Source organism: Strix uralensis, chromosome 5, assembly GCF_047716275.1.
Source record: "Strix uralensis isolate ZFMK-TIS-50842 chromosome 5, bStrUra1, whole genome shotgun sequence".
Classification (NCBI taxonomy): domain Eukaryota; kingdom Metazoa; phylum Chordata; class Aves; order Strigiformes; family Strigidae; genus Strix; species Strix uralensis.
In genome coordinates this window covers 4,724,938-4,739,524 of record NC_133976.1, presented here as the reverse complement: position 1 = coordinate 4,739,524, position 14,587 = coordinate 4,724,938, and the positions used below count along the sequence as shown (strand labels likewise).

Here is a 14,587-nt window from a genome sequence, read left to right as displayed (position 1 = left end):
CATTGAACTATCTCTGATTCTTCACCACGAATAACTCTGTACCCGAGTACAGCTGCTTTGACTGGGAGAAGTTGAAGTGAGAGTCTAGAGCACAGCTGAAACACTCCATAGCTGTAGTCACTGCGTCGCAGCATGCTCCGACCATTTGTTAATCAGCCTGGAATAACGCCAGGGCTTGTAAGCCAACCCTGTCTCTCCTTTGCCAAAGAGTTTTATGGGGACTTTAATCGAACACAGATGACTAGAGCTTTTCCTTGTGATTTGCAAGGAAGCTCTGGTGCAATGGGCCATGCCATCAAGCTTCAGTGGAGGAAGAACCTGAGCTGTGGACAGTCCTGATCAAAGCAGTGCTTAAGGTGTCCAAATCCTCCTCGTGTTTAATGCTGCCTAATCAGGGCCGGCCTGGGGAGTTATATGTTGCCTGTGAGTTACAGTTCTTTTCTGCACTTCGTCTCTGATCCTCCCTAAGGGGTAAAAAGCAGTTTTGTAGCCTGCTCGTCTGCTTCTCAGTCCATTAAAGAATAAAGAGGACTTGAGCTCTTAATTAAGAAGAGGATCATAACCAGCACAATAGCCAACAGAAATCCCTAATAAAATGGCTTTTGTCTAGGGTGCTAGTTCATGGAGTTTGGTGCATTGATGTGCCTGAGGGAAGGATGTGATCTCCAGAGGTCCCTTCCAGCTCACACCATTCTGCGATTCTGGGACTTTAGAGATTGTAAGGGCTCTGGGTGGTCCAGGCCCCTCGGTCTTGGTTGTTCAGCAGCTGAAGTGGAACAGGGCAGGTCCTGGGTGGACCAGGGGACATGGCGTGGAGCAAGACAGACATAAATCTTTGCAGAACAAGTCACGGGCCAAAAGAGGTGGGGGAAAGGTCTGACTTGGAAGTGAGACCTGCATCAGTTTCTCCATTCAGCTTCTTCCTGTGTCTCCTGGTGTGCTCCCTGCAGCCTCCCCCTTGTTTCAGTTCTTCAGTCATAAAATGGGACTAATCAGGTCTCTGTGGACCCTGCAGAGTTTCTGTAGAAGGTGATCCTGCATTTCAGCAGCTGGGAGGCTTTTCCCAAACTGGGGGCAAGGCGAGAGCCTACAAAAACACACTAGACAACTTCTGAAAAAGCATGAGGTATCGCAGAGAAAGGAGATGGGCAGCATCAAAGTGGGAGAAAGGGGCAGAGGACAAAACCACCTTTAATTTTTGGGGCAAACTTCCCTTCTTGCTTTTCCAGACCTGGTTATGCTTTCTGCCCTCCAGAGTCCACAAACAAAACCATTTTCCCTGTCTTTTTCTTCCCCAGGACATCGATGGCCAAGCCCTTCTGTTGCTGACACTGCCCACGGTGCAAGAATGCATGGAGCTGAAGCTTGGTCCAGCCATCAAACTCTGTCACCAGATCGAGCGAGTAAAAGTTGCTTTCTATGCACAGTACGCCAACTGACTGCACTTCTCCATTTCTTTCTGTTCTCCTTCTTGTTCCCTCTCTTTTGTAACTTTTCAGCTTGTTCAAGGGGTTTTTTCCCGCTACCCCTTCTCTTTTCCAAGAACACGTGGAATTGGAAGCACTGGAAATTAATCTGTAGGGAAGAAAAAAATAACCCACAACAGAAAACTAGCAACAAATTGAACTAATTTTTTTGTACTTGTAAAGCACACCGAAAGACTGCTGGCATTTCTCCTGTGAGCCTCGCCAACCTGTTACGCAGTGGTGAAGGCCAGCATGGATCAGATGGTTTGTCATTCATTAAAACAAAGCTACCGATGGCAGACACATTCCCAAGGAGAAGGGATGGACATTTCCAGATGATGATGGTTTGTCTAGGCCAATTTTTGGACATGAACATTTCTTTTAGCCAACTCTGACACACTTCTTTCATATTGAAATGTAAGTGATCAATTGTAGCATTACCTGGGGTTTACTGCAAATTTGATCTTAGTGATCAATGGGCTTTTTTTCTCCCACCTGTCTTAGAAAAGGAAAAAGTGTTATACCAGTCATACGCTGTTTGTTATTCCTGAGTGATTTATGAAAGAGGACTCAACTGATGGTCTCTGTATGGTATCAGACAAAGCTGCAGCGAACTGACAGGCGTGCAACAAGACCCAGTGCACAGTAACGTGTCCAGAGCTGTGCTGGCTGTGCACAATAAGCTGAATGTCTCTGTGATGAGAGCTGTACAGTACTGCATTCTTGTACAGGAACATGCATGAAAGTTTTCATAGTCAAGCCCATGCTCTTAAACCCAAGTCACTTTAAAGACGTGACTTTGAGCCCCACAGAGTTAAAAAAAAAAAGGCTATTCTGATTTAATGATGAGACTGTTGAGTGAATGCTGGTTTCATTTGCACCTTCATGAATCTGGTTGCTAAGCGGGAATAAAAAAGTATCAATCTTTTCAAGCTGCGTATACGACGGTGCTTTAGATCAGCTGAGGATCTGGCCCAACGCAGTCTATATACAGCCCCCAGATTGTCCCAGTGCCACCCTGGCTAGTGAAACTGGGGGCTTGCTTCATGCCAAGCAGTGTAAGCACCAGAGAGGGTGAAAAAGTGGGTCAGACACCTCGGGTTTGCCTCAGTTGTGTTTATAGGAGAACTATTTCCCATTTGAAGGGATATATGACCCCATTAGTCCCATGTGTTGAGCCTGAATTTGCTGTAACTCAGCAGAGGTTGGCGGCATCACAATGATGTAAAATTCTCCCAAAAGCAAGAACCAAACTGGGACCAAGTCTGAATTTTGCTCTAACTATAAGGTGCAAGTGAATCCCTCCTTCAAAAACTGAATTGGATGGTTCATGCTGAGTTTTAGCCCGATTTCATAGGAAACCACTGACTTCGGCAGACTTTTGTTCTCAAATCATAAACAGACCCCTGTTCCCTGGCCTCAGGGAACTGTTTGGAAATTGTACACAGCTCTGTTACAATGCTGTGATGCCAAAGCCCACTCAGTGAAGACCTCTTCAAAAAGAAATGTCATTTCTAGCCCTAAATCTGAAGCCAGTGCTTATGGCCAGATAACCCCCACCCTCAAGCACATACCATATGGTGACAGCAAACTTGGATCAGTAATTCTGCTGACCACTGTGTGCTCAGAACAACCTACAGACTAACAGCAGGCTATGGCTGCTCCTTTCTCCTTCATCAATTTCTTTCTTAAATTCTTTGGATTAAGGGGAGAAAGCCTCAGAAATAAGTATTCTGGACTACATTAGAATCTGCCACAGAGCATGTGTTATGCCAGAAGTATTGACTCTGTTTGCCATGCATCACTGGGGAATTTCTAGTCTGTCTTTCAGTGAGTTTCCTGATTTGCCACTGAGGAATGTGATGGGTGCAACCACTGCAGGCTGGGCCAGATCCTGCCAACTCCTGAGACTTCATCAGTAATTTTCTTACATGGGAGATCAGCAGGACTGGATCTGTTCTCAGCTATTGTCTTGTACTGACAACGATCTTGTTATTCAAGTTTAATCAACTCAAAGGAAAAGTAGTCACCTCTGCATCAAATGGTTTTCTTTTGTTTCTCAGAAATCCAGGAATAGGGTTCTGTAGTGGTGCAGACATTCAAAAACTGGGTTTTCGACTGGATTTCCCACTGACAGTAGCAGTGGACTGTGACCATGCAACTGGTTTGATAACTACTTTGGATCCCTCTTAGGGTCCCGTAAAATTGTTGCTCCTTGTTTTGTTTCTGAAGACAAAAGGATTGTGCCCAGCAAAATGAGAGCACAGCTGAGAAAAACAGGGAGGGTGCTTCTCCCAGCTCCTCCTTGCTTCAGCCCCATCCCTCCGGTGGCTGGTATAACATCTGTCAGCAGGAGATAGCTCCCAAAAGACTGCTGTCAGGAGAACTGGCGTATGAGGACATTTCAAGGAAGGAAAGCAGAATGGCTGTTTGCTAAACAGCATCCCAGCGCTGATCCTTTGCTTACCACATCCACCTTCATCTGAACATCCTTTGCTGCTCTGATGTTCTTGGAGTTTCTGGTCACTGGGATTTGTCAGAGACATTTAACGCTTCCTGGGACATGTTGCAAAAACGTAATTGTTTTCTCCATCAGCCTTGTAACTGTAGATTTTCCTATGGCAGCTAAGTACTCATGGAGGCACGGCTGGGGAGCAGACAGCTGCAGTCTCTGAGAGCAACCAGCTTTGATGTTGGCCAAGCAGGGGATGGGTGGAGCATTGAGCCCAGCACATGGGAGTCTTTACTGATTGTTCAGGGAAGTTAAAACGTATTTAAAACTCACCTATTAAAAAAAAAAAGAGTTTTAATTTTACCTTGCGCCGGCTCTTTTATTTTCTCAGGTTTCTCTCTCCTCACCATTTGTCTTTCAATTGTTGTCTCATTTATCACTCTGTCCTTTCGGAGAAGATAATAACCTGAAATCTTTATCCTAAAATTACCTTGGGTGGTAAATGCTTTATTATTTCTTCTAGTCTGCAGGTTGGAAAGAAATAGGGGATTGGGCTACAGTTATCTGTTGCACTGATTGCCTTCCAGAAAAGCTGGAGCTGAACTTCCTAGACAATTTCTTAAGCAAGTGGAAAATAGTGTGTAGTTCAACTGGACAGTATGCTTGGATTGTCACTTACAGGTTGAGCAGAGATCAGAAGGAACTACTTACTCTTGCTTGGACTTCGTTTCAATTCTGGAACATTAGTAAGGCTTTGGAGTAATGCACTTCAAAGGAGATGTCAGAAACCTGATCTTGCTAAGGTGAAATATCACTTGACTTCATAATGTAGAAGCATAAACCACTGGAAGATTTTTTTGGTGCAGCCCTGGTTCTGAGTTAAATTCAGAGATGGTGCAACTTCATAGACACACTGATGACGTTGGTGAAACCACATCTTTTCTCCTCCCTGTTCCAAATTTGGCATCCAGGCCTGAAGTTTATTGTGTTACCAGATACAAAAGACCACCTGTGTGAAGTGCTGAACTCATGATTATCCAAGACCATAACCAAGAGCTGAGGAGCAGTTGCTTTTGGGCTGTTGGATGCTGAACTTCAGCATATTCACACAGACCACTTTGCTCTCACAAGAAGGGTGTGCAGGCACCTGTTACTGGCCTCTCTTCAGGCATAGGACTAAGGATAGGCATTTGTGGAGAAAAAGGCAGGGGGCTGGAGGATGTGTGGTACCTGCCCATCTTCATCTGCACTGGCTTCTTTGAGCTTGCACTCAGTCAGGTTGAACAGATCCATGGGCAGGTCCCTGCTCCCTTCCCAACCCCCTCAGCACTTACCTTGACAGAATCAACCAATTCCTAGCCTACAGGCCAAAAGCACTCATCTCTGAAATTAGATTAAAGCATAGGGGAATGTCCATGATTCCCTGGCGGTTGTCCTGCCTTCCTCCCGTTGTCATGGATGTTCCTCTCTCACCTTGAAGAAAAATGCTCTCTTTGGTTTCAGAGCTCTTCTTCCCTTTCCAGCTCAAAAACACAGCTCTCATCCACACTTGTTTTTTTTTTTCTCAACGCCAGGACAACCAAAACGTGGCTTTTTCTACCTCTCAGAGGCGTTATGGCCTCTCAGAAGGATTTCAAGGTCTCCAGCTCCACAGTATAACCATATGCAATCGCCCTTGATGGTTTGGTCCTGCAGGGTGCAGAAAACCTCCTAGAGATGCTATGTGCCCTCAGTAACCACTGAAATCAGGGCAAATGGTTACACACCCTGTCCTTAGTGAAGCATCTGGCAGATGCGTGTCCTAGCTGAGATGACCTGATCCACACTGTCAGAGGTATTTGAATGTCTGCTAGGATTTACAAAGATTCTCAGTAAGTTAGACACCTAAAACCCATTAATATTTCTCTCTGGGTAAACAGCTAATTTGCCTTAAACTGGAAAGTCACCATTCCTTGGCTTTAACGTTCAACCTTTTGCAGTCCCCAGTCATGTGGTGTGGAGCAAACACTGTCTCAGCTTTTTGAAGGCCGGCCAGACACTGTTGGGCTGTCATAATGAACATTTGGTCACCTGAAAAGCCTGCCTTGGTCTTTTCAGGGCACAAAATTGAATTTGGCAGAGCTGCAGTGCCATCTCAATCTTTTAGAAACTCAGTACCATCAGGGCACTTCAAATACTTTTTGCTTTTCTGGTGCAGTGTGTCTGGAAAATTATGAACTCAGACTGTTCCTCCCATTTCCAAATTCAAGTGCCAAAAGAGAAGAATATGCTGCAACTGAACACCATTAAAACCAGCTTTATTATATGTGGATAAATATAGTCTCAAGGGCTCCAGTTTGGTGCTAAGATATGTCAAGCTGTATTTTCCATTGCTTGGGATTACAAAGCTGATTCCCTACTCCAGGAAATATTTTCTGTAATCAGCAACAACTTAAGCATTAGGATTTTTTTTTTTTTTCTTGTGGCTGTAGATTTTTTAACTCAGATACACTCAACAAATATCCCCCTCCCCATCGTGTGAGTTTTGAAGAAGTTTTATACAAAATATATATATATATGTAAAAACTCTTTTCAAAATGTGGGTGCATGTATGCTTTTCTCTCAGTAATACTCTTCATCACATCATCTGTCCCAGAACTAAGGGAATCAGTTACTCAGGATTTGATCCAGAAGTAACCAAGGTTAGTGGAAGGGCCCTCACGGATGTGTGGGCTGTGGGACCAGATCTTCACATTTCTTCACTTAGAAGACAAAAAGTGTGCAGTTAATTAGCATAAAATTTAAACCCCTTCTTCTTCTAGCAGGCAGAAATCCAGCTGAAATCTGCCAGACCTAACAAGGGAGGGCTTGTGTCTTTAGGTGCTCATGAACTCACAATAAAGGAGCAGAAACGTTTAATACTCTTATTGATTCTTTGGTACAATACTCCAGCAAGAAGTGCAAATGATCTTAATGGCTGCATTTAGAATATGAGCAAGTCATCAAAGATGAGAGTTTTACAGCCCAGTAGTCCTTTAAATGTCAGCCATCCTTGCAGAAAAAAGAGTGGTTTTGCAGTGATTTTGTGCCATGCACTGAAATCCTCTTGCAGAAGAAGACATGTGAACTGCACAAAACCAACATGGGTCATAGTTTTAAATACTCATGGCCTTTCTTTTGTTTTAGTCTTTCATGTTAATTCTTACTTTGAAAAAGGTCTCATGTTCCTGATTTAAAACTCCAGACTCTGTAATGGTCCGTGGCACATCATGCCAGCAAAATACATTTTTGTCCATTGTCACACTATAGATGAGCATGGGGACGTTCTGTTGACAGGCAGTTAGGCCAGGTGAGACGAGGAGGTCTTGCTTTGACACCTTGTTGAAGGAGCCATCTGTGCAGCCTGAAGGGCATATGTTCCCCATAGCTCAGTGTGGAGGGACAGATGTTTCCAGTGATGCTATTGCTGGATAGGTCATGTAGCCCAAGTAGCCTAATGCAGCAGGTCAATTGCCCTGTGGCTGCCTACCTACAGATATTCTTGGTCTTGATGACTGCCAAGGATGTGGGAGAGGGGAGGGAGGCTTTCAGAGAAGAAGAGAGGTTGGAGTTCTGGGCTTGAAATATCTTTGTGGAAAAGGACTTCTCACAACAGGGAAGCACAGCTACAGCCCATGGGCGTCATTCCTGAAGGCTTCTCAGTCTTTTTCACAGAAAAGATGCTTTAAGCCCTAACAGGGGCTAGGTGGGAGGAAGGAAAGAAGCTGGCAATACGCTCAGAGCTACAATGCTGAAAGGTTCGTATGTTGTTTCCCAGTGGAGATACAGAGATTTGGCCCAGGTGGCCCTAGGCTCCTTGGCTGGATAGTAGGGAAAAACCAGTCTTTCTTCCTTGTACCCAATTCCTGTGCGTCTTCTGGATTTGGGGACGGAAGAACCTCCTCTTGCACCTTTCAGACCTCCATAGGAAATGCCAGGGGCTAAAATTTGAGCTCTCCCATAGAAAAAGGTGACGTTGCCCTGAGTTCAGGTTGTGGGTCTACGAAACACTCTGCTCTGTGTTACGATGTGACAGGACAAAAATGATCACTCCCAAGTTGCCCCACCTGCCTGTTGCTGCTCCAGTCTCACCAGAGATTATGGACATTATATCTGCCTATAAATGTGTGCATTGAATTCCCCGATCCCTGTTCCACCAAACCGGGTCAGGATGTGCTGATGTGCAGTTATTCCAGCAGCCTTCACCTTGAGGGACCTGCTTGCTAGAAAACACTCACTTGGGGAACAATATCATGGCAGTTTCATGTGCACAGGCAGGGATGTTAAGTACAGCCAGGCATTTGCTGCAGTATGGTCCCACAAAGGTGAAAGTCTCAAGTGCAGGCTTTGAAGGAAATTGAGCTTTCTTATGTACCATGGTAGGACGAGGCAAACACTTAAACCCTCCTGTCTCTTACGGAACAAGACAAATTAGCTCTACAGCCAGCAGTTGTAGTCCATTCGTGGTGATGCACATTGGAAACCTTTGAATTGTTTTGCATTCCAGTTTGTACTGAAGATTTGATTCAAACTTTGTGTATATAATCCCTTTGGTGTGTTACAAATATATATGTGTGTGTGTGTGTATATATATATATATATGTATATATATGTGTGTGTGTGTGTGTGTATGTATGTGTATATATATACATATAAATCAATCAATGCTGGTGTTTTTACTTTTTAAATTTCACAGGGAAAAGGGCATGTTTAAGTTTGCTGTAAGATTCTATTCTGTATATATGTTTTCATGTAAATAAGTGAAAATCTATATTCAGAGTTATATTTTAATTTTTATTCAAAATGAAAGAAATTCCCTTTTTACTTGAAACAATTGTAAACCGCGTTGTTAATAAAGTAACAATAAATCATATCTCTCTCTGGGTTGTGTTTTGTTTGGCTGGGCAGTGAGGCTTGTGTTTTGATGTATTTGGTTCATCCCTGAGGAGGTAAGATGAGAAAGCCATCTGCTTGGCTTCACTGCTAATACCAACTTATCTCCATCTTGAGTGACCTCATGCATCTTCTAGGACAGGCCAGTCTGGATTTGTCCTTTGCAGTGTTAGATACAGAGGCACCTCTGGAGGCTCCCTTTTTGTCTGTAGAGGGAAGCACCTGCAGTAAACTTTAGGCCAAAATCAAATCGCCCTAGGGAACTGCCTCTCTTCAGTGCCTTTGGAGGACAACTAGAGAAGGTGAAATCTTCATTTAGGTTCATACTAAAAGAGGGTGAACCTGAGCCAGTAGCCAGTCTCCGTGGATGGGCACAGATAGATGTTAGTGTGGTTGCATCCCTCAGAACATAATGGACCCACAACAGCCTGACTTGCAGGCAGTGCAGGTTCCTGACCGAGCAGAGGTGTGTCTCCACATCTATGTGCTCTGCATGCTCCACACCCCAGCCCTGATGAATGTGCCCAAGCTGCCTGGAGCACAGTCTTGCCCTCATTGAGCCCCCAAACCTCCAGGGAGGTGAAACACAGCCTCCCTGGCTCTACCTTCCATAGATGCCAAGCTGCAGGGTTTGGGTTTTACCTGCCTGCAAATTCTTCCCAGAGAAGCAGTATGGTGGAACATGAAACAAGAAAGATGGTGGGTGGGTGAGGAGACACAAGAGCATCCGAGGACCTTTTAGGAGAGAGATGAGGAGCAGGGTGAAAGACAGGAATGAAGGTAATGCAATGAGCAACTGGCAGAGAAGGATGTAGTGAGAGAGGAACTGATGGTGGCAGGACAAGAATTACAAAAACAAAACGTCCCAAGTTGCACAGCAGCCACTGAACATGGGGGGAGACATCCTGCAGTGATGGAAAAAGAGCTATTTGTGGAGTCCAAAATGTAAGCTGCAGAGATAGTCACACGCTTTGCAAAAGAAAACCTTGTGTTTCTTACATGTTTCATATAACATTTTCTCTGCAGTTACAGGCTGTGTCGAGTATAAGTTCCAGCTTTGGAAGTGAGTCATCTCACCTTTCACACCTTTCAATGGCATCCTGAGTCTTGCCCAGAAAGTCCATCTGTTGGGCTAGCTTGGCTACCAGGCATTTGCTGTTGGTTTCATCACCCATACCCTCTGCCTCAGTGAAATTGGGGTAGTGCACACCCCAAGACAGCAGGATGCATCCACTGACGTGTGCATGGGAGAAAGTGAGCAAAGAGTCTACAGAATTATCTAACAAGAACTTGAATGACCCTCGTTTTGCTTTTGCTCTGTCAATCCCATTCAGATGTCTCTTGTGGATACAGCAAAAAGGGAGAAACAAAATTGCTCCTTCCTGGTCTTAGCTCAAGACTGGCTATTCTTTAGAAGGCAAAAATACAGAAATGGGCAAGCAAGTGGGTTTAGGGTGATTTACAAAAGGATCAAACTGCTGGAAAGATTTTTTTTTTTTTTACAAAGTCAACAAAGTCTTGGGATGGAAATCCTTCTGTGTTATTATGACACTGTAACCACCAGCCCATGCTTCGGGAAGGACAAAAGTGCATATAGTCAGAGAAGTGACCTGTCCAGCCTTAAAAATAAAGCACCAGACCAATGGGTAGTGATGTGTGTTGACATATGGCTTGCTAGACCATAGAAGTCCTCACTGAAAGGTGATGTAGAGAACGTAAAATAATTCTAAGCTAAATCTGATGGTGACATAAAACTAAAAGAGCAAAAGCTTGAATGTTTTATGATACTCTTCAGAATCCAGAGGTGAAAATAAATCCATGTATCTCCCTGCAGCTTATTACATAGTCATTTAAAAGTAATGCAAAGGTCAGACACTGGTTTTTAAATTTCTTCCCCAGCTCAGGGAAGACATGCTCAGAGCTCTGCAAAGAGCTAATTTTTGAATAATATAATGCAAAGTGATTTTAGTAAAGCACTGGCAAGATATTCCAACTGAGCTCCTTGAAATTGATGACCAACACATGAAATATAGTTGCCATATATTATTTCCGCAGGGAAAAAAGATCTACCAACCTTGCTTCTGACATCACAGGCCAAGATTTTGAAGACACCTCCATTTTCAGTGTTGCAGTTTTGCACGCACAATTAATTTGTGAAAGATTTCTAGATACTTCACCCGATTTGTGGACACAATCAAGCACTCGTGTAAGCAGCAGTATGAACACCAACATGTAGTCAACTGCCCCGTTAAAAAACACTTACAGAAATAAAGTTGGATTTTCAGGTTTCTGAGGAAACACCATCTTTGTTTTTTGCATACAGAACGAACAAAAATAGTAGGTAGTTATATTTCAATTCCTAGGGTTTTTAGACAGACTTTCAAGACAAATAATTATTGTTTTTACTAACCATATTGTTGCTGTTACTGGTACTTTTGTTAGCATTGTTATTGCTTTTTCTAATTTCAAGATTCAAGCCTTTCAGTGAAATTTAATGATTCTCAAAGTCCCTCTACTGCTACAATATTTGCTTAAGAATGATACACCTCTTACTATAGTGTCTGTACTCAAGTGCCATAAGTTGATTTTGTAACTGCACCTCAGCTGAAGTTGTAATTACACTGTCTTCTCTAATAAGTCATAAAATCTTAAAACCAGAGAAAAATAGTGCTGCAGGACACCTTGAGGTGTCAGCTTGACTGTTTCCCCTCTACAAGACAGGACCAATTAGACAAATCTTATTCCTATTTGGCATTTGTTTAACCTGACCTTCAGATGGGTGTCAAAATAAGACCTCCAGCAACAAGCAATTCCCCAGCACTTCTACAGCGTATAAAAAAAAGTGATGGCATTTGGATGATGAAGCATAATATTCCCAGGCACAAAACACTGAGCTGATGTTGCCATTGAATGGCCATTTCGTTTTGAAAAGCTCAATATGACTGGTGATTAATGTAGCAATTAATAAAGTAAAAGCAGAAAATTCACAGTTAAGATGGATTGGATTTCAAGTAAGCAACTGTGATAATAATTTCCATCATGAGTCCTTAGTTGGGGACGTAGAACATATGATCTGGAGGTTACAGCAGACAATGGTACTACGATGAACTTCCCCGCAATAGCTAGAGCTACCATCATTGTTCTTGTGTCTCTGGATAAGTCATGTCTGGAAATAAAGCTTTGTAACACAGAGTTCCCAGCTTGTGCCCAGGCAACTCAGTGGCCCACTGACTCACAACCATGCTGGCTGAAGAAGGTCAGATCCAAAGCTGCAAGGGCTAAACAGTAGGGATGGCCCAGCCATGCCCAACGGCGAGTTGGTGAGTTGGCCATAAAGAGGAGTAGATGGGCTTGATCAGCAGTCAGTCTCAAGTACTTCTGAATCAGTTGGACACTCTCCCACGCCATTTTAGGGAATGCAATACCTATGATGGATATGCGATTGGAATGCTTGAGCATGCAGTCTTTCCAGGCATGATAATAGTCTCTTTTAGTGGACAATTCCTGCTAGCTAGAGAGGAAGCTAGGAAGAGCCCCGAGCTCCTGAAACAGCTGTTAGCTTGTGGTAATCCTGCTCTGGGTGGGATTTCCAAGGTGATGGCTCTCTCAAACCTGCTTTTTGTTCCCAGGGAAAGAAGGCATTGACTGCTTTCCTGATTCAGTCCAGGATTAACATCAATCCCAAACAGAGCTTTTAAGACCCCCTTTTTCTTACTACGTGTAAATCTAAAAATTCTCCATAAGAATCAATGTAAGATTTCATGTAAATGTGAAGTCTGCGCATAGCAAAAGGGCAACTAGTAGAAGAAAAGAAGAAAGAAAGGAAAGCAAGCAGGTCCAAACCCAATGCCAGGGACCTTGACTCCGCTCACCACAAAACTTAAGAACAGATATAATTCTCCTAACTCTACTCATATGAGAAAGTGAAGCTTTCTCATATTTGAATGTGTAGGCATCATTTGAATTAATTTCCCCAAATCAGCTTGATATTTGCACTCTTTCTGAGCGTGCCTGTGGCCCTTAGTCACATGCAAAAGCTCTATACCTAACAGCTTTAGCATACAGGGGCTGTTGTAGGCAACAGGTTAAAGTCCTGTTCTTTTAGGTGCAGATTGCTCTCTTATGTATGACTCCCCTTCACCTCAGACAAGAGTGAAGGACATCACTTTGGTCCTCTTGCTGACATTACCCACACAGCAGTCAGCCATTTCTGTGAAATTTTCCAGCTGATGGACATACCTAAGTCAAATGTGAAGCAACTGCTGTTGGTGTGTACATAGTCTGGTGTTTGCTGCTGCTATTTCAGATGTGAAATATGCCCACATGTTGGAAAGCCCACTCTGTCCTTTTATGTGTATCAACTGTACGTATAGAAGGAACACCCTGTCTCGGTAAACCTCCCTCCCACACACGCACGCACATGTAGAGCACTCGGGAGATATTTGCTGCCAAGGCAATTTACAGTGTCTTGCTGTGAGACCTAGCAAAAGGCAGGACCTTTTCAGGAGAAGAAAGTGCTGTTATCACTTTCATGGACTTGTCACTGAGACCTGGAGACCTTGCAGTAGTAAGGAACCTTCTTCCCACTGGGTTAAGGTGAGATCACACATGTCTCTAGGGAAGAGTGTCCTGGGGCAGATCACCACATCAAAATGCAATCATTACTCTGAAGTTCACTTTTGTTCATAATTGGAATGACCCTCGAACATCCAAACTGTAAATCTTTAAGCTTGAGTTTGTACAGGAAACCTGCAAGCTCTGTTGAGCTCCTGGATGTATGGTTGACCTTAATTGCATTTTACCAAGGCAGCTTTCTGCTTTACAGCCTCCACAGCAGGAATCTGCCTAGCCAAAGAGTGCTTGAGCACAGCAGGTCTCCAGCTACAATCACTCAATGCCCTGCTTTTGAGTGCCAGGCATTTGGCACCTCATTTTCATGCTCTGTCATGAATATAATAGAGAAAAGCACAAAGGGAGAGAAGAGCTGGGAACCTGGACACTATCTGAGGACTGCTCTGCCTCAAAGGACCTATGTTAGGCTCAATTAAAGCCCTAAAGTATCATCTAATTGGGGGAAAATATCCCTTATTTTGTTCTGTGTTTGTTCAGTATCTACAACTGCTAGTGCCTTGGAACTTGACGTTTTTAGCCCATGTTATTACAAGTAATATATAATGAGAATATCTTCCACCAAGAACTTGGAATGAACTCATACACGTCTTTCCAGTGGGAAAGTCCTGTTGTCTTCTCTTAGCACATTAACCACTGAGGCAGACCAGGGTGTTTCTGCAAGCCACACAGCATGGCAGTGAAAAATTGTGAATCCTTTTCCCTATTCTCCCTGCTCAAGGGTCTCCAATGCACCTCAAAAACCAATGTAAAACCTTCCCTCTCCTTCAGGTGCCTGGGAGCACTGTGTCCCTAAGAGGCCAGTTGGGCTGGTACCTTGGTCATGGCATTTCTGGGTGAAATCTGAATTTCTGTAAGAGGACACTGTGGCTAGTCCAGGCCCAAATATTTGTTGACAATGAGGTGGATGGAGGAAAAAATTGTGCCCACAGATCTCAAAGAAGGTCCTCACCAACAGGTACAGATGCAGCAATGACCTTTGACTTGAAAGGAGCTGGGAGCCAGGATGCCTAGTGCCTGATGGGATAGGCAATAGGACAGGAAGGAGAGACGATGGAAAGTGGAGAAGAGGCCGGAAATTTAACTGCAGACTGCTGAATGATGCACCCAATGTTAGGGGATATTGTTT

The 14,587-nt window shown here is 43.8% G+C and overlaps 1 protein-coding gene across 2 annotated transcripts in view; it reads left to right on the top strand.

Annotated features, from left to right (window-relative positions):
* SFMBT2 (Scm like with four mbt domains 2) overlaps positions 1 to 8,807 on the top strand; it is a 70,178-nt gene extending 61,371 nt beyond the window's left edge. For both annotated transcript variants that reach the window (XM_074869715.1, XM_074869716.1), the window contains one exon: positions 1,299 to 8,807. In XM_074869715.1, the coding sequence (XP_074725816.1) occupies positions 1,299 to 1,439 (141 nt within the window). In that variant the 3' untranslated portion in view covers positions 1,440 to 8,807. The remainder of the gene's footprint in view (positions 1 to 1,298) is intronic.
* Positions 8,808 to 14,587: the final 5,780 nt, after the last annotated feature.